Source organism: Pristis pectinata, chromosome 2 (genome assembly GCF_009764475.1).
Source record: "Pristis pectinata isolate sPriPec2 chromosome 2, sPriPec2.1.pri, whole genome shotgun sequence".
NCBI lineage: Eukaryota > Metazoa > Chordata > Chondrichthyes > Rhinopristiformes > Pristidae > Pristis > Pristis pectinata.
In genome coordinates this window covers 51,118,969-51,141,671 of record NC_067406.1, presented here as the reverse complement: position 1 = coordinate 51,141,671, position 22,703 = coordinate 51,118,969, and the positions used below count along the sequence as shown (strand labels likewise).

Genomic DNA, 22,703 nt, shown 5'->3' with positions numbered 1-22,703 from the left:
TCCACGTACCCGATGTACAGATTTGTCCTGTTATTATTGAACAGGACATACGTGAATAATTTAAAATTTTGTCAGGTAGCTGTTCATGTTGTACTGTATTGGTACAGTTTGGGTAGAAGCTTGGGTCTTTGGTGTTACAGCAGATATGTTGTTTGGTCCCATAGTCTTCACTATATCCAGTGTACTCCGCCATTTCTTGAAATCACATTGAATGGATCAGTTGCCTGGAGACTGGCTCCTGTGATGATTGGGATCTGAGGAGGAAGCTGAGAATGACCACCCCTATGCAGACTTTTGATCCAAAATGTCAACAATTCCCTTTGCCCCCACAGAGGCTGCTCGAACTGCTGAGTTCCTCTTTAAATTTGCATGCTGATCCTCTTTAAATTTCCTACCCCTTATCTTACACCTATGCCCTCAGACTGTATATAGCTCTGCTATGGGGAAAAGTCTCCTTCTATCTATGTTCCTTATAATTTTGTATATCCCAATCACAAAAAACCCCTCCACCATCTATTCCCGAGCCAATTTTAGATCCAATTTGCCAACTTGCCCTGGATCCCAAGGACTCTAACCTTCTGGACCAGGATTTTGGAATTGTATTTCATTTATATTTATATTGATTCAATCTGTCCCTTGCAAGGGAAAAAAAAGTGTTCAAACAACATAATAAGAAGATTACAGCATGGAAGGAGGCCACTCCTCCTGTTGAGGCCATACTGGCCATATGTAAAAGCTATCCAGCCCATGTCCATTGCCTATAGCCCTGCAAATTCCTTCCTTTCAGGTACGTGTAGATCCCTATTGAATGCTCCAATCGCATTTGCCTCCATTGCTACTCAAGGCACTCTAACCCAGAACTTACTACTCACTGTGTAAAAGAATTTTTCCGCATGTCATATTTGGTTCTTTTGTATAGTGCTTTCATTCCTTGTCCTATGGTTCTTGGCCGCTCTGCCAATGGGAATGGTTTCTCTTTGCCTGATCTGTCTGCACTCTTTTTGTTTTTAAATACCTGTGTCAGATCCCCTTTTAAATTCCTCTCTAAGGGAAGCCAAGCCCAGTTTCTCCTGTTTATGGACATAACCAAAGTCCCTCATCCCCGGAATCATTTCAGTAAATCCTTTCTGTACTCTTCCTGAATTCTTTATACTTTCCTAAATTGTAGCCCCTAAAATCGGAGATAATACCCCAAGTTGAGGTCAAACCAGTGTTTTAAAGGGGCTCATCCTTACTTCCTCTTTGCCTCTATTTATGACACCTAGGATCCCCAGTGCTTTAACAACCACCATCTCAATCTGCCCCGCTTCTTCCAAAGAATTATGCACGTTTACCCCCAAATATTTCTGTTATTTCCTTTTTAGAACTGTTCCATCAGGCTTATGTTGTCTGAGTTGAGTAAACTTTGATAATATATGCTTATGCAATGCAGTTATATTTATTGTTCGTCCAGAGTACTTATTTTCAAGAAAAAATATGAATAAAATGGTGTCATTTCCCAAACACTGAACTCCCGTAGCTTTAATTATAAGAAACAACAGAACCAAATTATGAGTCGGGGGAAGCCAGCGCTGGGCTCACCTTAACGTGAGCCTAAAAAGCTAATTTCTAAATAAACACACACACACACACACACACACACACAAAAAGAAACATCACGTTATTGTTATCGGTTAGAGAGCGCAACTAAGAGTGACCACTTTGCTCTGTGAAAGAAGGGGGCAAGATAAACTGTAGGTTTTGTTTTCGTTTCTTTGAAATGTTTTGCACACAAAATAAAGGAGAGGGAAAAATACCCTGAAGAATAAGTGGTTGGGGAGAGAACAAATATATATTAAAAAAAACGCCCGAAAGAGTAAGTGGTTGGGCAGGAGGAGGAGGGAAGTAAATGTTGGGTGGAGGGGAGGAGTGGGGATGCTTGTGTTGGGACAGGAGAGGGGAGCAAAGCGGTAAAGTTGAAATGACATTTTCTTTTTCCCCCCGCAGCTCCACCAATTGCAACAAATGTTGCAGCGCTCCGTCTGCCTCCATCCGGGTCTCGGGCTGGCCAGCTCGCTCTCCGGGAGAGGTAACAACATGGCGGAGGTAAGGAGACGGCGGAGCAAGCGACCGGTCCGGACCGGCACTGCGGGCCAGCGGAGCAGCTCCCACACCGGCAGCCTCCCCCTAAACCCCCTCCCTTCCCGCTGCCGCAGCAGATGGACGCGGCCGGGGTGGGGGGCGGGCGGGGGGGACTGGGCGCCGCTCCGGTAGATGGAAGGAGTAGGAGAGTGGTGGGAGGAGGGGAGGGGGGAGTACCGCCGGCGGCCCGGCTCTTGGCAGGGACGGGGTGGGGATGTCGAAGCCGGGCGCCGCTGCAGGCCGCCCAGCTTCTCCCGCCCGGCGTAGTCCCTGTGCCCGCAGCTGGTGTCGGGGGAGGCGGAGAGTTGTTGAGGAAGAAGCTTTTGGAGTGGTTGCGAGACGCTGTTTCGCAGCTCTCTGGGTGAATGACTGGAGGAGGCTGAGCCGGCTGGGGGGGGGGGGGGGGGTTGGTGCTCGGGCCGAATAACTTTTCGACAGTGGAAGAGAGGCAGCGCAGAAGGGGAGAGCCAGGGAAGGGGGCGAAGAATGGGGCTGAGGATGCAGAGGAGGTGAGGAGAGAGGACGGGCGGGGCGGGGAACTGAAGGAGAGAGGGGGAAAAAGTGAGAAGGGCAAACAAGCAGAAAGGAAGAGGGAGAGAAAATAAAATCCGAGAAGAGCCTAGGGGACTGGTTAAGACAAGAGATGGCAAAAATAAATCGTTAGGAGAGGAATGAGGGGAATAGACGTAGAAAAGGCCACAGGACCGATGGGGAAAAGGGGCAGGGGGCAGGGAGGATAATGGAGCACATGGAGTAAGGAGGTCTTTGGAACAGGGAGGGATATGGGGCAGTTAGGGAAAGGGTAGCATAGAGAGAATTGCATCAAGCAGGGAAAAGGGGGAGTTGATGAAACACACGGGCAATAGTCAGATAGGGGGCAAAAAAACAGAACACTGGAAGAACTCAATAGTTCAAGCAGCATCTGTGAAAGTGTATGTCAAGATCCTGCATCAGGATTTAGAGGGAAGAGGAAAGATTGCCAGTATATAGTATTACAAGGGAGGGGTGGGGCAAAGGCTGGTAGGTGATAGGTGGAACGATACGAGGGGTGGGACGACGGGCAGATGGAACTGACAGGGGGAGGTGGTGTAGAATGGGATGAGAAAGGCAAAGTAAATGGAGAAAAGACCTAGGCAGACAGGGTTTTGTGTGTGTGGAAGAACACTGGGTGTGTGGATTACCTGAAATTGGAAAATGTAATATTCATACCATCGGGTTGTAAGCTGCCTAGGCTGAATATGAGAAGTTGATCCAATCTGCAGTTGGCCTCTCCATAGCAATGGAGAGGGTCAAGGATGGCCAGGTCATTGTGGGAGTGGGAAGGTAAGTTAAAATGACATGCAGCTGGAAGCTCAATATGACCTCTGTAGACAGAGGGCAGGTGCTCCACAAAACAGTTGCTTATCTATGCTTTGATTCTCTAGTGTAGAAGTGGCCACATCGTGAGCACCAAATGCAGTGGACCAAGTTGGAAGAGTTGCAGATGAACTTCTGCCTCACTTGCTTAGGTCCCTGGATGGTGGTGAGGGAGGAAGTGAAGGGACAGGTCTTGCAGTCCCTACAAATGAGTTAACCAAGCATCGTCAAGGAGGCGGGAAGTATAACGAGCATTGCCAATAGGAGAAACTGATAAATTGTGGAAGAGTAAAACAGGAGAAGTAAGGTGTAAGAAAAGAATCAGAGAAGGGGGAAAGAGCAATGAAAGGGAAAAGGGGGGTGGAAAACAAGCATGGAAGAAATGTGGAGAGAGTAGGAAATAGGGCAGTGGGAAAGGAGGGAGAGGAAAATGGCTATGGCGAGCAGGATGGGGAGGAAAAGTGAAAATGGCAGGGGGTGAATTGGGTAGAAAATGTAAGAAGACAATAAAAGTATCTCTAAAATGCCTGAAGGACACGAAGAGAATTCCATTTCTTAGTACTAAAGACACAGCCTGCCAGTGAATGGATTTGGAGGAGCTCAAATATCTTGGGACACTAAGAGGGAGGAAAAAGTTAGGAAAATAAGATGAAGATGAACCATAGAGGAACTTGGAAGCCAGATTAGGAAAATTAAAAACATGGGTACTGCTGGGCAAGGAGCTAGTCTACGTCACTGAGTGCAGGGAGAATAGCTGAATTGGATTTGGTGTGATTCTTAAATTAACACACAAGAGCATAGGATGAGCTTAATTTTTTTGAAGAATGGCAAAGAAAGACTGACCCATGGAGCACTGGAACAATCAAGGTTGTGGATAACAAAAGTATGGGTAAGGGCTCAGCAGCAGATCATCTGAAGCAATTTGGAGTCAGATGATCTTGTGATGGATCAGATACGTGGTGATAAATTCATCTTAGGATCAAATGGTGTATCATGCTTATGGTCTGCTTCAGTTTCATGGGGACTGAAGATAATGGCTTTAATCTTACTATTCATCTACTATGACATGTCAGATTAAAAAGCATAACAAATTAGAGAATAGATGATTTAAGAGAACTTGACCTACATGTGGTATCTGGCATTGTTTTTGATTGTGTTGGTGAAAATTAGAATGAAAATGAGGAATGGGTGAGGGATTAGGCTGGGGGGAGTGCATCAAGACATCCTCGAGGAATGGCACAAGAAAAGGCTGGTGATTTCCCCAGGTAGCAGAGGTGAAGATCTCCAGAACCTGAGAGTAGCTGAACAAGTTAACAAGGATGTGAAGGGACAGGAACTCCAAGGAAATTGGAGAAGTGGAAGAAGGAGGCAATAGCTAGTGTTGGGAGGAAAAGGAGAGGGTCATAAAGATTCTTATGATTACAGAGGTCGTGTGGGAGTAGGACGAGATCCTTTGTTAGTGGTACATGAGTGGGGGAAAGGAGAGGCAAAGAGTGATTGACAGCAGTTAGATAGCAAGTGGCGACAACCAGTGGTGGGAGACAAGCAGATGTGAGATGAGGAAACTGGGGATGGACAAAATAGCTAGACGGGGCATTAGCCAGAGAGATTGAAACAAAAGCTTTATATTTGTAATGGAAAAAATACTTAAAATACTTAAAATACTCAGCAGGTCAGACAAGTACTGGGATGAGCGAACTATCAATGTTTCATGCAAATGACATTTCAACAGTAATCAACCAGGAGATTTTTTAAAAAAATGCACAATTTACTAAAATTAAAAACAGAAAATGCTGCAAATGACAGGTTGGGTAGCATCTGTAGAGAGAGGGAAAAAAAACAAGTTATGTTTCATATTGTTGATCTCTCATTTCTGATGATAGATCATTAACCTGAAATGTTAGTTCTGTTTCTCGATCCAGAAGAGGTTGCTCGACTTGCTCAGTACTTCCAGCACTTTTTTTTTCAGGTTTTCAGCATCTGGAGTGTTTTGCTTTGGAAACACAAATTTCAGCTATAGAGTGAGAGCAGGGAGAGTTGTACTCCCTCTCCAAAGATGAGGTGGCATAAAGAAAAAGCTGATAGGGGAAGATATTTTAAAACCAAAGCTAGGCAGAGATTTTTAATTAGAATTCCCTTGCAGTTATACTAGAGAGCAGGGTGCTTTTTGTCAAATAGTCAGAGGGGGAGGAGAGATTAAATAACATCAGGAAGTATTCAACTCTGGTCAACAAATTATGAGCATAAAATTTTGGTGTAAGATTTCTGCCAGGCTGTGTGATATTTCCTGCGTGATCTGCACCAAATCTGCAAAACCAGTTCAAAGATAGAAGAATTTAAAGTGCAAATTGATTCTCCATTATTCCTTTAACTTCTTTAAAATAAATTGATAGTAGAAGAAATCATAAAAAGTAGGTGGGGGGGGGGAGAAACAGAAATTACTTCAAAAGAACGGATGGAGATTACACATAGGTATTATAGGGAAAACAGTTTTAATAGAGATATATGGTGAGGTGTACTCCACATGCAAAATTGAGCACGGCGCTGGTTTGAATTTATTGTTAAGACATGTTTCTAAAGCTATGTGTACCTGACTTTTGAAGGGGCATTTTGTTAATTTACACCAATTAAATTGGTAAATGGTTCTATTAAATTTTTAAAAGTAACCTTCAGTTATTTAAAATCAGATTGTGCATATGGACTAGATATTCTGATTTAAATCCTTATTATTGGTGTTAAATTTTTTGCTGCAGTAATGAAATTAGAAAGCCATTACTATAAATATTTTCAGTGAATATTTTTGCATTATTTTCAAGCTGCATTCCAAAACACTACCTGATTACATGGGTTATGAAAAAAATTATGTTTGGAGATATGCAAGTAAGTTTGAGTAGAAACTTCAGCAAAAAAAGACTTCTGCAAACTTGCATCCCTTTTGGCCAGATCCCCAAGACAAGAATAGAAAGCTTTGGCCCCTATGTTCAGTGTTTGACGTATTTTATGTGTGAGATGTGAATCTTTTGTTAATTCATGCATTTTGAAATATTTTGTTTTAGGCTTCCTATGGAAGTTCGAGTCCAGGTATGTGTTGATCTACTTCACTTTTGGGTGTGACCCTTTGTTGTTTAATTTTTAAGATTTTTCTTTTTTTTGTTTAAGAAAATAATGTGCAATATTAGTGGCTCCACCCTGCAGTTAAAGTAAGCATGAAACACAGAGTTTGGTTATTTGTTACAATGTATATTATATGGAAAGGATGCATAATCATTTAAATGCTCTTCTTTTTGGTATGGTGTTCTTTGGGTGGTAATTTTTATTTTATTGGTAGATGTCCTTTGCAACAACTAGAACAAATTCTAGATTTCATCAAACTATTATTCAACTTTTGTTAACCTACTTTTCATTGCATGATGAGTTCTGGAAAACATGCAATCCTTGCTTTAACATTTGAAACTTCATTTTAATCCATAAACTCTCAGGCATTTTGTTACCTTACATTAATTCAGTTGATGTCTAAACTGTCTTAAAATCTAACATATTTACGTCCAAATATTGGGTTAAGAATTAGAACAAAAGTATTAATATTTAAATCTGAAATTACGGTATAACAATGGCAACCTCTCTTTCAGGCAAAGAAACTTAAGTTTTTTATTAAATTTCTTGGCTGTGGCATTTAATCAGCATATATACTGATGATTGTCTCTCACAAATCTGAAACATTTAAGATACTGTTCAACGAATGAGAGAGGAACCAGAAGAGATGCTAAGTTAATTCACAAGAAGTTGAGGCAAGTGATGCTCTTGTTAGGTTTATTATGAGATTATTTAATTTGAATTATTAATTCCACTTCATAGTGCCTGAGGATGCACTTGAGTTTAGTAGGTTTGTCACTATTGCATTAGCTTTTTTCACTGGTTAGAATGTGTTTTTCCAGTTTTGTACATCCGCAAATACTCTTGAGTTGGTGCATATCTGTTTAAATTAATGTGGGTATTTTTATTGGATAAATTGAACATAATATGGTGTTAGGTGTGATTAATTTTTTTCCCTTTTTTATGTCGACTATGATAAATCAAAATAAGAGAGAAATGATTTAATGCTAACAGTAACACTTGTTAAAGTGATAATAAGTTAGCATAGCATTTTGTGAGATGCTTATAGGCCAGCAGAAGTCTGTTTGCAGATCAGCAGCTTGGCACTGAAGCGGTGTGTCCACCCATCTCTCGTTTCAAAAGTAATCTCTATTAATTACCTACTATTTAGGGAATTTGAACAGTACTGCACAAGGATAGAGAAAATATGTATAGTATAAATGGAAATTCAGATTTTGTGCAAAAGTGTAAATTTATTGTGGATTTTTGGCTTAGAATCCATATGCAAACTCTTGTTATATTTTGACATTTCCTTAAGTAATTATTCTGCTGACTTGTATACAAATTTATTTTTAAATGTGCATATTCAAATTTGAGTTTGATTAGAATGCTCTTCTTGGGTAAAAATACTTCCAATCACATCTTCTGCCTCATGACCCTGGTTATGTGTTTCAGTCATACAAAAGTCATGGAATCTTGGTAGATATTTGGGTATTCATGTCAATGTTTACTTTGCAGCTTTGTGGCTATGTTATCATCAGTGGGACATCTGTCTTTCTATTTCTGGCTGGTTTTAGACATCTTTAAGCTGCTAGCATGTGCACATTTGGGATCATAGTCACAGGAAAGAAAATTAAGACTTGCTCACCATGTGAAATGTCCTGTTATGTTTATTACATCTCCAGATCTCCACCTCTGTCCTGGTGCTGAACCAGCTTCAAAAAGTAGTAAGGTGATGATGTTAGGGTTGACAGTGGGTTCTAAGATTTATTACTCTTTTTTTTTGAGGATGTGTTTCAAAGATGGATGTAATTCCAAATTTAGTATATCTAGTTAAAAGTACTCCTATAAGCTAAAGATGCATTTATGAAAATGGATCATAGCTTTATTTTTGTCTGAAACTCTTGTTTTGATCTGTTAATCAAAGTGTACAGGGAATCCATTTCCATCCATAATTGATGTCTTTTACTGACCGGTTTAATCATCTGACTTGAATCCCTGGGGGAGGTGGAATAAGTTTGCTATCTAATTCTTTTTTGTTGTTTGTTGGAATGTGCTGGTCAGCTTCACAGAAAACATAGTTTATCTTCGCTCCAGTTTTAAACTAGAGTTTTCTGCTGTCGAAACTAGTTCATAATTTCCATTTATTTGAGTGTTGTCTTTATGCTTTACCACCTGTCAAACTTTCTTAAAATGCATCTACTTCACTGTTACTTTAATATCTTCATTTTCTTGCTGTGACCTTCATTCATGCTTTGCATATGATAATTAACAATGCAGGATTTTTAATGGGAGAAGCTAATCTGATCATTGTTTTTCTATATTTTTTTTATTGATCGTGGGAACTCGTGTACAGGAAATGCGGATGATTGAATGTGGAATTACAGCTTCTGGTGAAAACTGAAAAGCCATTTGTTTGGAAGTCTTAAGTTCTCCTGAAGGAATTGTCAACTGAAAACTAGTTTAATATTTAACTAGTTTAATATTTTGGATTTCTTGCACTTCTACTCACTACTGTCACTTCAAGGCCCCAAAATTGACTTTGTTCTGCTTGGGACGAATGCATGTTAAATTTTCTGAATGTGTTCCATTTTGTAACTTTCATTTAGTGATGCTGATAGAATTCAAAGCTCATGGATCAGATTAGACCCCAATACATTACATTATTTTTGTTATTAACTAATGAAAGTCTCGATGGACTATTTTATGAAAATGGCACTGAGCTACCAAAAACAAATGATTTAACTTTTTAATTGCTCAGTACAATGCTCTTATCTTCTGGCAAAACGGTGGTCTGATTTTAACACTGATTTTAAAAGTAGAAGGCGATGTCAGAATCATGCAATAAAACACTGTCAGAAGCCATTTAGTCTGTTATGCTTGTAATAGTTGACTAGGAATGGTTTTGGAACTTAATCTAGCTCAGTTGCTGGTGTTCTTTCATTATCCTCCCATTCAACAGCTTTAAGTCTGGCTGCTTTTAATGTTTGTTTATGGTTTTCAGTCTTTCATTTTATTTAAATTATTTAAACACATATGAGATTTTTTGCTTAAATGTTAATACATCCCTCCTTGCTTTCATTCTCATTTTCTGTTGGCAGTGAGCAATACCAGAATTTACTTAATTATATTTTCTCATGTATACTGATCTTTTGCCTGTAATAGCTATGGTTTCTTGCATATTTTGGAATTGAGTACTTTGGAGAGAAAACATAATGATTTTGAAGCATGCTTTGATGCTCCATATTAAATAACAAAAACATTTTAATTAACCTACATAGTCTTGGACTAAATAAATCCTATCTGGAGCCATCCAATTCAAATCATTTAGACTTATACTGGTACCTAGTATAAGCAATTTTTGTTTTGGAAGTGATTGATTTGCTAGAACACAATGTAAGATATATCACAGATTTAGTATACACTCATTTCATTGTTTTTGCTTTATAGTTGGCTCATTGTCTTCTGAGGATCATGATTTCGACCCTACAGCAGAAATGCTAGTGCATGATTATGACGATGAGCGAACACTTGAAGAAGAGGAAATGTTAGAGGGAGGGAAGAATTTCACATCTGAAATTGAAGATTTGGAAAGGGTATCTAAATTTTTTTTAAAAAAAGTAAACTAACTTTAAATTTGAACTGTTTGAAATTGAAATGGTGCTGTTTATTGTCACAAAATTGATCAATAGTCTTTTTACTTTAAAAATAATTTGAAGATTTGTAACATAGGAATATCTTCCATGATCATGAATTATTATGGTGTGTGTGAGAACAGCTGATGGTAGGGTTTGTAAAGAGATTTTTAAAGTAATTTGCCTTATTCGACGTGTTGTCTTTCACATAGGACTAAGAATTTTGTTACATGTTAAAAGAGGAAAGGCTAAGTCAACATTCTGTATGGGGTGTATACCCATTAAAGAAGAATATCTTTCCCCTGTCCTTCCTATCTGTGTACATTAAAAAAGATATTAGAAAGATTTTTTTAAATTTGTTAATGGGACGTGGATATGGCTGACAAGGCCAGCATTCATTTTCCATCCCTGATTCCCTTTTGAATGAATAGTTCGATAAGAGAGCAAGTAATGGTGGTGCTGTGTCTAAAGCTGCATTGACCAGACTAGGTAAGAATAGCTGATTTCCCTCAGTCTATGGTCATACTTACTATTGTTGGATAAAATATATTTAATAACAGATAGAAACCAATCTTGTTATGGAACATTTTCTTTTAATCTTTCTACTAGAGAGTGGGAATATTAGCCATGTAAATTGAGTGTGTGTGCTCCCTTGAAAGAGGGAAAACAAAGTATCAGAGCCAGTCATCCTAAGCTGATTTTTTTTCCAATGTATTGCAGGAAGTTAAAACTTTTGGCTGAGAGGTTTGGATCAAGCCTTCAGTTTAATCTTTGGGTAATGTAAAGTTATGTGGATTATGAACAGGGAGTTTTAAAAAAAGGGAAAACCAAATGAACTTGTTTTTTGTGATATGTTCAGTTCAAAGTGAAACAGTTGTCATTCAAGACTGACAATAACTAAACTTAAAACTTCTGAGAGGTTTTATCCAATAAAATTTGAGAGTGTTGCACCAAAATTCCATCTAAAAATATACATGAAGTAAAATTTCCTGGAATACTTCTGATGAGGTACTGTTGGCCATCAGCTAGAACAGAATTGTATTCCATAACAATCTTTAGCTTCATTGCCTGGCATATCCCTATATAATCATCAAGCCAGAGGTCCATCCCTTCTTCGGTGAGGCATGTAGAAAAACATGTTGGGAGCAGCATTAAATTTGCTTAAAATTGAGATGTTATACTAGTGAACTTGTAATATAGTACTATATGTATTCCAAACAGCTAAAGCTGCATGCAATATAGGGAGCTAAGTGATCCCACAATGAGTGGATAAAATCAAAACTTTGCAGTCCTGAGACACTTAATCATGACTGGTGATAGACAATGCAGCAACTAACGGGAAGAGGAGGCTCCAAAGAGTCCCCATCCTCATCGTTAGTGAGACCCAGCATGAGTAGCAAAAACAAGAATGATGCATTTGCAACCATCTTCAATGAGAAATGCCACATAGAGGCACCAATTGAGCTTTCTCCTGAAGAAACTGCCATCACATGTGCCAGTTTTCAGCCAATTTGATTCACTCCACCTGATAGGGGAAAAAAAATTGGCTGAGGTCCTTGGATACAGCAAAGGCTATGAAACTAAGCAGCATCCCAGCTGCAGTACTGAAAATGTGTGTTCCAGAATTAACTTGCCTCTAGCCAGCTCTTTCAGTATAGTTACAACATTAATATCTAACTTGCAATGCGTAAAATTGAGATACATCCTATCACAAAAATGTAGAAGAAATCCAATTCTGGTGATTACCACCCAATCATCAGCAAAGCAATGGAAGTTGTCATCAATGGTGTTAGCAAGCAATATATACTTGCCAATAATTTGCTCTTTAATGTTCAGTTTGGGTTTTGCCAGGAGTACCCAGCTCCAGACCTTGTTACAGCCATGATCCAAACATGGACCAAAGAAAGGATGAGGTGTGAGTGACTACTCATGACTTGGAGACAGTATTTGACCAAGAGTAGCATCAAGGATCCCAGTAAAGCTAATGTCAGTAGACTTTAAGGGAAAAATACATCATTAGTCAGAGTTATACCTTGCATAGAATATGATGGCTGTGTGTTTTGTTTTGAGGTCAGACATCCCAGGGCATCACTGCATTAATTCCTCAGTGCAATGACCTTGGCTGAATAATAATAGCCGCTTCATTAATGACCTTCCTGAGTCAGAAACGGGGCTCTTCGCTAATGATTGCACCATGTTCAATTCCATTTGCAGTTCATCACTAATCAAAGGAGTTCATGCCTGCATGCAGCAAAATCTGAATGTTATGCAGGCATAGGCTGATGAGTGGCAGTTAAATTTGTCAGGCAATAACGATCTACCCACGTTCAGTGACATTGTTACTATTTAGTCCTCCACCCTCCAAATCCTGTAGTTCATCATTGACCAGAAACTTAATTGGATCAGCCACATGTATCCTGCGGCTGCAAGAGTATGTCGGGTTGGGTTCCTGAGGCAAGTGACTTGCTTCCTGACTCCCTAAAACCTTTCCATTTACAAAGCACAATTCAGGACTGCCTAGGTGCACGCCTGGCCAAAGCTCTCAAAAAGCTTGACACCATCCATGACCAAGTAGTCTGCTTGATTGGCCCACTGTCCACTAACCAAACCACCTCCTGCCCTACTCTCCCTATTCACAGGTATAACAGCAAGAATTCAGTGTGAATCATTGACAAAATAAACAAATTCCTTAAGCTACTTCAAGAACATCCCCCAAACTTTTGACTTGTATCACCAAGAAAGACAAGGGAAACAGGCACACAAGAACATTTCCACTAGCAGGTTCTCTTTCAAGTCTGGCACTATCTGACCTTAAAGTGCTTTACAGTTCCTTCAGTGCTGAGTCTAAATTTGGCTATTCCTTACATTGGTTTATGAAGGACATTTGGGGGTGCCAACATATGATGTTCTTGTCAGTGACACCCACATCCCGATATAAAAGTATATATTTTTAAAACTGTCAGAACTAGTAGGAATACCAATTATGCCGTATCAATTAGTATTATTTGGGTTTCACTTCCACGTGCCTTTACTGATTGCCCCTTTCCCCCTTATACTACTGGAATGGGAGCCAAAAGTATCCGAAAAAGAAGTGAAAAATACTCAAAATTTAGTAGATAGCCAGAAGTGTGTATTATTTATTTAAATCTTGACTGTGTTTGGCAGAAAGTAATGTTATATTAGGTATTGCATATTACACTTTGATAATACATATTTGAACTAATAAAATGTTTTCCACAATACCCATCTTAGACAGGACTCATATGCACGGAAGCTTAGTGTATAGCCAATAAATCAAGCCATTGCCTGATTTATTTCTCCACAGCCATTTCTTCACTTTTAAATGCTGTGATACCTGTTCTCTATCAATCTTCATGGAAATTCTTATCTGCCCTTTATCACATTTCAGTTTATAGGACATTTACGTAAGCTGCAATGCAGTCAAAATGCTAAATGTTACTTTCTGTTTTCATTCTAGTCATTAGTTGCTTGGTTCACTGCTTTCTTGTTTACCACCAAATATACAAAGGATGCATGCTTGTTTTGAAGTATCTCCATGAAATTAATTCCTTCACTACAAGCAAAATCTTCTTTTCATCCTCCAGATTGGATCACCTCTTCTCAGTTCCTATGAAATCTCTGGATTTCAACATTTTGACCTTTCAATTCTGTCCCTTCAGAAACAGTTCCTGCCTTTTTTAGGTCCTTTATTTTTGCCTTTTATTCCTGACCTATGTTTATTATTGTCTTTCACTTAAAATTACATATTGAGCTGCCTCTCTGCATGTGGGAATGATAGAAATACAGATTGGATTTTGCCACTTTACCTAGTTTGCTTGGAATTTACTGAAATGTGTTTCTTAAGTAGTTAATAAAATGTGGATGACACTGGTGAATCCATAGGGTTGGGATTTCCCGATCTGTAGTTGAACAGTGAATAAAGAACAAGATTATATGGCAAATAATTTATGCTTAACAGGAGAGCAACATGCCGCTCGATGATTTGCTGGTACTCTATGGGTATGATCCTCCTGTTCCGGTGATAGAAAATGAAAATCCAGGGAGTTCTCCAAGTGAGCTTGCTGATGAATTACCTGACATGACTCTTGATAAGGCAAGTTTTGTAACTTCCATCTTTGTTGTAATGTATACAAGTAAGCTTGAAGAATGTTATTTAATGTGTACACTGGATTTTGTCCAATAAATTTTCTTTTTATCTGGATTTAACAGGAGGAGATAGCAAAAGACCTACTTTCAGGTGATGATGAAGAAACGCAGTCTTCTGCTGATGACTTGACTCCATCTGTCACTTCTCATGAAACAACTGATTTATTTCCCCGACACTTGAGATGTAAGTTTATGGATTAAAAACAAAAGTAGCTTGATCAGAAACCTTGGGTCTGCAGTTATGGTAAAATACAATTAATTCTATGGATGGGATGAGATGGGAGGGAATGGGGTGTGTGGGGGGAAAAAAAATCAGGTAGTTAGCTTGATAAATTGTAAATTAAATTTAGCCTCAGAGTGGAGAAGCTAAGAAATTGATCTTGACATCTACTTTTGCAAATTTTCATGGTCATTAAAAGAAACATTTAAATGTATTAAGTAAATATGTTATGAATTTCACTCTCATATGAAATTAGCATTGTACATCCAAAATACAAAATTACCTGACAGATCTGATGAGATGTTGGCCTGTCACATGCTCTTTCAAGTGGCTAATTTACAACCTGTGGATATATTTTTATTCTTCTATGGAGGTCATGCAATGAAATACTGAGGCTAAACTTGCAATCTCAACCTCTTTTTCAAGGGTTTTCATGGTTGTGTGCATCACAAATAGTTCAACACTTGGAACTCATCCATGTTTCAAAACCAGCACATGCATATTATTAGGTATATTTTTGTGGATCATGTAACTGTACTTGATGTGTGCTCATTTGGGAATGTGATTGTCATCTGTAATGTGGGGTTATTGATAGGTCATCTTGGATATTATAATAGAAAATAATGTTTAATGAGTATTTTTAAATATTTTCAATGGTGATAGAAATACTGTGATTTGGGAAGGGCATTTTTTTAATGTTTTATACTCTGGATTTTAACAGAGCAAAGCTTTCTAAACCATCTGATGCTTAATCCATAACCTTGGTCGTATACTTCATAACACACTAGAGTGGTATTTCATAAAGCAGCTCTGCTGAAGGCCTCTCTCATGGCAGTGATGAATGAATATGTTTACTGTGGTATGTGGTTAGATCCTCCAAGTATTATACAAAAACCCATCATTACAATGAATATATCTATTGACAGAGCATCTCATCTTCATTGTTTGGGTGGTATTGCACACTGAGTTCACAGAAGAAAAGTATTCCAACCAAGATGATGTCAGTTTCTAGTGCTCCTTGTATAGGAAGTTTAATTTTTTAAAAAGCTGCCGTGTTTGTTGAAGTATGCATTACAATCTTGTTTTTGCTGTAAATGTGAAAACCAAGAACAGGGTGTACAGTTCCATGACATAATGGACTATAATTGAGATACTTTTTAAGGAATGCAGTGATGAAATATTGTACTTGAAAGTATTTTGAAATTCATCTTTCTCTAAACTCACTGTTTGTCTAGTTACAGTCCTATTTGATTGTACCTCAAAGTAATTTTGTAGGTTTCATAAGGTTGGGGACACTGACTATCAACAAAAACCAATACATTTGGAGATCTAGTCTTTTCCATATTCAACTGAATTGTTGGTGGATGTGTGGGAGCATGTACAAAGATTGTTGTCATTTCAAAAACGATTACAAAGACCATTATTGTTTCAATTGTGTATGTATTTACCTGATGGAATTTTGTCCCCAGGAATGAATTGTAGCTTTATCATAGGGAAAGCAATTATTTGTGTGGATTTATAGTCATTGCCAAACCCAAGATGGGGTCAATGTAGGCAAATCTTTACTTTCAGCAATCATTTTAAACAAAATGACTGCTTGCATTGTTTGTTGGCAAAAAATATGGTAATGGAAGTATTGATCATCATCCTCTCAGAGTAAGTCAATTTTTACAAGGGTAATAGCTTTTTTTTTGAACTGCATTTCATGATGCTTCACTTTCTTCATTCATTGAGAGACTCTTTCCTTGTCTCGTATATTGTAACATTTTCCCTTTTGCAGCATATAAACACTTGGCACTATTTTCTCACTTGGTTGAGTTCTGTGTTCTCTTGTTTTCCAGCTTGGATTATTGATCTTCAAGCAAGTTGTCTGCTGGTTTTAAACATTATACAAAATGTAATGACATCTTCGTTGTGGCAGGTGGCCACTTCAGTTTGTTGCAATTATGTTTGAAGCACAACATGGCATTGTGCACTATATGCTTGGATGTCTCCTCCCGTACCAGACGGGAGAGTCTACAACAATTCTCCAAGAAAAGAGTCCATTGCAGGAGTGAGGTCTGGGAGCCAGGTAAGTTGGCCCCCCACCATAAGCCCGCTCCACAGGTGCCAAAAAAACATGGTTCCTTCTCAGGTCACCACTCCTGCTGTGGCTCAATTTATTTGGCACTGCCTTGTATGAGGAGTCAATCCAGTGTAGTGCCAAGCAAGCTTGGTGCCAGGATGTCACCTCTTTCACTCTTGCACCATCCTATTCCCACCAAACCTTTCCGCACACCACCACCCCTTTCCACCTTTCCACCTTTCACCATTGCTACCACAGCCCCTTTCTCCTCTCCCCTCCCCTCCAACTATTGCCACCACCACATCTCTTCTGTTGAAGGGAGGACTCGGAAAACTGTCTTTCTGGAATGTGCAGCAGCTGGTCAGCCGGCATCCCTTATTTGCACTGTTTCTGATGGTGCCTGAACATTATTTGAGAATACAAGCTGGTGTTCACAAATTCTCCAGTGATGGCAGGCATTTTCCTTTATAAACAACTGGAAATGTGGATATTAGATTGTGTTGCTGTCCAAAAAAAAAAATTGGTTCTACATTTCGTTGTGCTGAGATGGGGTCTAGGGACCCAACAAATGCTGACTTCTGTTCTTATCCAAGGATTACTTTATTTGAAGATGAATCAGATGGTATTTGGAAGTGATGCCTCATCCATGCTAGGGCACCACCTAAGTCAGACTTTAATGCCTTTCACCCTCAACTTATCCAAGTTAGTCCATTTCAAATCCTGGCATCAAAGGAGGTGAAGAATTCTTAGTTGGTACTTTCACATTTTATTCTTCTTGCAGTCTCCATAATCTATCTTTCGAAGGCATCTGTGAAAGTATTATCACTTTTACTCCATTGTATTTGCAGTTGCTCAGCTGCTGATGGAGTCAAAGAAACCCTTTTTTTTCCAAGATGAAAAGAGGAGGTTGTTGAATGCATCTTTGTACCTGAAGCTTTGTCTGCATCTATCCTTTGTAGCTTGTTTTGAAGTTTGGCTGATGTTTTGCTTCAGTGTGGCTGATTACACACAGGAAACTTGTTGCATTCAAAGAAGTAACATTGAAGCGCAATGTTCATTTTAGCCTTGAATCTCATCTGAGGTGACTGCCTTTCTGTGCTGCGACACTTTTAGATCTACCTACATTTGAATTATTGACTTGTCAGAGCTCATCACTTCACAGCATGAAGCCCAATCCAGAAAGCCCTGTCTTCAGAACTATGGAGTTTCTCACAACTTAAAACCTCAGTTGGTACAAGATTGCAAAAATGGCACTGTGTTGGACTGAAATTTCTTTGTGTGCTGATGTAATGCAATCACTTATCTATGAGAAATGGATTGGTTAATGACTGCATTAAAATATTGTCCAGAAAAAAAATACGAACATATTAATCATTGGGTTACAAAGGAGCTTATATTCTTTGTAAAAGTAGACTTTGATTTGCGTACACCTAGATTCAGAAAACATTTGTATGCATGTGATTTTATTTTTGTGTACAGAGCAAAGTGGATTTTTGAACTACTCATCTTTCTAACCTTGAACCTTTTGTGATCAAGCACTTGAGTTGTAGGTATTCCCCTCCGCCAAACAGAAAATACTAGAAACACTTAGCAGCATCTGTGGAGAAAGAAACAGTTAATGTTTTGGGACTGGTACCCTTCATTAGCAAGTGAAAGTGTAAAAAAAAACCTACAGATGCAGAGATCGGAAACAAAACAGAAAATGCTGAAAAAAAACTCAGCAGGTCAGGCAGCATCTTTGGAAAGAGAATTAAGTTTAATCTGCTGTTAACCTCAACCTTAGAAAGGCCTTCTCTGCCTGTACTGCACCATTGTAAACATGCCCATTTTCTGTACCAAGGTTTTTAGCGGATATTGTCTTTTCCTAAAGTGTGAGATGTCAGCTTTGTTTTCTGGATGTGTTCAACATTTTTATTATTGCTCCATTTCAAGGTTTTTTTTGAGAACCTTTCATTTAAGATCTCTGCTCATTGTCCTGAGACCAATTAAAAGATTATTTTCTTTTTTGGAAATATTACCAGATGCTGTTTTGAAGATTGTGAAATTGTATCCAGTGATGCAGTTCTGCCTTTGGCCTCCAATTCAAAACTCTTGGCATGATTATTGTTTTCAAATAAGAATATCTGTCTATACGGTGCACAATGCCATGGCATTCCAGAAATTGCATTTTTTCGCGCCTTTGCAGCAAGAGTCCATTTCCAGAGATCTCTTCTACGAACATGTCAATATGGAAAAAAAACTCCAGTGCTTGCAATTTTGAGTACCGATCTTCTGTTTGTGTTAATTCAGCTTGTTATCAAGGTAATGAAATGGTTACTACCTTGGTTCTCCAATGGAAAGTGGTAATTTGATATGCTACTAGCTTCCTGGAATCTCGGTCATTTGAGGTCCTTTCAGTCTTGGTGTTGCTTCAACGCTTGATAAACTGATCCTGCATATTTAATGCATAGAAAATACTGAATTAGCATGTAGAAAACTAAGGTGCTGTTGGATTCTTCTACAACCAAATCAATTTTTTTATCGCTGAAGTGTGGACCTTTCTTTGTGAAATGATTGCAATCAAACATGATGCTGGAGCAATAAAGGGCACTTCAATCCATATAGCTTCTCCAGCTACTTCGCTCCATGTTTGGAGCTAATCTGTACCCTTTACTCCTTTGTTAGTTCTGAAATCTGTTTAATGAATTAACAATGCCCGTACAGGTGAATATCTATCTAATGGGCAACTGTTATTAAATATAACACTAGTCCTTTTTGTATATTAACTGCATCGATTAATGGTAACTTTACCATTAGGAAAAGTTGATTTTCTAAAGACCTATTGGTAAGTTTTTCCTCTCATTGTGTCTCTACGGAGTCAAGGGAAGCTGTTTTCAAACAATTGTATTGGTGCGTTATATATTTTAATTGGCTAATCAGAGATTGGCAAAAAGGTGAAGTAGCTACTGCAGTTCTTGGTGCTCAGGAAAACAAAACTGGACTGGCTTAGCTTCTGGTTTTCTTCTTACTTTGCAACTCCAAGAAAAAGTTGATAATTCTTTTGGTCACTTTTGTTGAACTGTAATGTTTTTACCACAGAATAGTGGTATACAGATTTGACAATGATAAATGCCTTTTTAGCCATATAGTTGGCCAAGTAATGTACAAGATTTAGATATTTTCATGATCGTATGTTTTTCTCACTGTGCCTATTATAATCCAGCCAGCTAGTTTATGTCTAAGTAATGTTTGAGGGGTATCATTTTCTGTTAGGGACATTTATGTCCTTAATTTCATAGGAGGGATGTGAGAAGGTGAAAGAAACACCCAGATGTGTGAATGATTCAGAGGCTATTTGGCATAAGCATTTTAAACAACATCTTAACACCCAACATTTGTGCACTTGATGACTTAATGATGTTTTGACATCTAATCAGTCATTTGAGGGAAAACTCTAAAATTTATATTTAACACTTGGGCCAAGTTTTAAGACTGAATTTTTAATGTCTTTAGTAAGGTGGATAAAATCTTGGATTTTCAGAAATATGCTGAATACCTATGGAAATTTAGATTATTGCTGTTTGTAGGGCAATGTCTGAGATGTTTATGATGAGTTAATGTATATATTTGCATCATTGCCTCAGGATTCCTTTCAGAATGTAGCCTTTTGTTCAAGGTGTACCATTTCCACACTATAGGTTATTTAATATCTATGATGTATTTAAAAACCTTACAAGGATGTTTACCATTATAAAAACCCTAATGATGTAAACTGCATGTGTAAATTATCAAACTTTTATTGTATACTTTCACTGGTTGAGTTGCTGTGGACTGGAAGGTGTAATCACAATAACTTTTCACAGGTAGTTTCCATTACAAATGTGATCATCGTAAATTACAGTAACAACATTTTTGACTTTTAAGAATTGAAACCAGGACACGTGCACACTGGTCTAACTATTCACTGCTCTGCTGCATAACATTTGATCTTGACTTTCATTGCAGTAATAGTGGAGATTGATAGCCAGGAAAAGTGTAATAAAACCTTTTCATTATGAGTGCATATTTCATTTAAGATTTGGAGGGTGTAATTCATGGTATCAAAACATATATTCAGAGGATGGATTCTAAATATTGTGGAAATCTATAATCAGAAAAAAATTAATGTTCTTGGTCAAGAATAACATTTCTCCTGTAAATAGTGCAAAACAGATTTTTAGTGGTCTTTTTGTAATAGCTGCCTTCTACTTTTTACATACAGCGAGCACTGCCTTTGATGGTGATAAAGAATCTGAAGATGAAGAAGGACAGGACGATTGTGTTCCTCCTGAAGATTTGAAGAAGGTAATTGAAACTTAATGTAAAATGTTTAATATGATGTTGCAACAAAATTTCAAAAATTGCATTTTGAATTTGTTCTCCAGAATGTTGACGTTTCATTTGTCCCTTCAGTTTTTGAAGATGAGTTAAAATGGCAGAATTATCTTCTCAAATAAATGCAGTAAAGCTCGAGCTGCATTTTTAACTCTGTACATAAATGTTCCTCGGGGTCATTGGGTTTTCAAGAAATTGAACCCAGATTGCCTCAGTGTAAGATTAATCCAGATTTGAAACCCCAATGATCCATTAAATGGTGTCTTGTGAAAGGACAACATCACTGACTTTTTTTAAAAGACCTTCAGAATACTGGTGGCCACTGGTCAAACAAGCATTACATCGTTGCCATTTACTCTTTCATTGTTGGCTTTCTAGATTTTCAAAATGAAGGATCTGCTTGATTCTTGTGCTCTGCTATATTTGTGTACAGTTTCCTCATTCAGCAGAAAAGGACTATTAAGCTTTTGAATTCCAAACATTAATGTAACCATTTTCTCTAAAAGCTTGAATAAAACTTCATGTTAAAGTTTGCATAATGACATGTACAGGCTGTCCCTGGGTCACGTATGGGTTCTGTTCTTGAGAACTGTCCGTACACCAATTTTTGCATAAGTCAGAAATGTCCATTCTCTATAGCTACCTATTTCGTATCACTCTACGTACACCTGCTGTAATTCTTTCATTTCATTGAATAATCACCCTAATGCCACCCATAATTAAATTAATGGAATGTACATGGTATGCAGTCATTAATGAACACTACAAAACATATTATCAGGGTTGCTATTTTAAAAATGTTTTAAAAATACGTGGGAGAATTTGCGTAAAGGTGGATTTCTGTAAGTCAGGTCATGTGACTTGGGGAGCCCCTATAAATCCATTTATTTTTCCCAAAGATTGCATAACTTTTAGATTTTCAGAAACCTTTTCCACACACTAAAATTTAAACGTTGAAGAATACATGCAGTCTCCCTATTTATGTAGAGGCAGTAACCCACAAGTTTGTTTCATTTCTCCTACTTCTCTTCTAAAGACATTAATGCTTACTCAAAGTCCCTCAACAGCTGACAGTCATTTTGTATCTTTTTCCAAGTAGTTATACTTTAGTAGCTGCTTGATTTGTGTTTTTGAATCATGATTAAGTTATCTGATTCATTTTGACCTCAATAATTCAATGAGCAGGAGGAATTAAATTGCAGCTGAGAGTGGGAATAGTGACTCCTGTTCTGCTCTTTGTTCCTCACTGTCCTGGACCACTCTACAATTTCAGTTTGCGTCATTTTTAATGAGACTTGACTCCTACTGGGTAGAGTCAGAATCTTGTTCAGTTTAAATCAAGAAAAAGTTTTAATTTTCTCAATAGTGCCTATTGTATCATCGGGGTATCACAAATTGCTTTGATCTTGCATTTGTTTTGAAATTAATCTGATTTTAAGATTTACTTTGGGGTAGAAATATATTCCTTAATGGATTGAATGATTTTTGTGGGTTACTGAAAATTTGTGTAGAGCGGTGGCAGATGGAATTTAATCCAGACAAGTGAGAGGTAATGCACTTTGGGAAGTCAAATTCTGGTAGGACATATAGAGTAAATGGCAGGTCCTTGGGAGCATGGATGTACAGAGAGACCTTGGGGTGCAAGTCCATAGCTCCCTGAAATTGGCAACATGCGTGGATAGGGTAGAGATAA

At 38.2% G+C, this 22,703-nt stretch overlaps 1 protein-coding gene across 6 annotated transcripts in view; it reads left to right on the top strand.

Annotated features, from left to right (window-relative positions):
* Nucleotides 1-1,953: 1,953 nt before the first annotated feature.
* The window catches only part of LOC127586679 (mesoderm induction early response protein 3-like), a 43,799-nt gene continuing 23,049 nt past the window's right edge, over nucleotides 1,954-22,703 (top strand). Inside the window, exons 1-7 of one of the 6 annotated variants that reach the window (XM_052044805.1) lie at nucleotides 1,954-2,085; nucleotides 6,534-6,558; nucleotides 8,927-8,963; nucleotides 10,021-10,166; nucleotides 14,185-14,319; nucleotides 14,436-14,556; nucleotides 20,898-20,980. In XM_052044805.1, the coding sequence (XP_051900765.1) occupies nucleotides 1,961-2,085; nucleotides 6,534-6,558; nucleotides 8,927-8,963; nucleotides 10,021-10,166; nucleotides 14,185-14,319; nucleotides 14,436-14,556; nucleotides 20,898-20,980 (672 nt within the window). In that variant the 5' untranslated portion in view covers nucleotides 1,954-1,960. Of the gene's footprint in view, nucleotides 2,086-3,303; nucleotides 3,445-6,531; nucleotides 6,559-7,106; nucleotides 7,266-8,926; nucleotides 8,964-10,020; nucleotides 10,167-14,184; nucleotides 14,320-14,435; nucleotides 14,557-20,897; nucleotides 20,981-22,703 lie in introns of those variants that run through there. The other 5 variants (XM_052044832.1, XM_052044814.1, XM_052044842.1 and 2 more) reach the window with 5 other exon arrangements.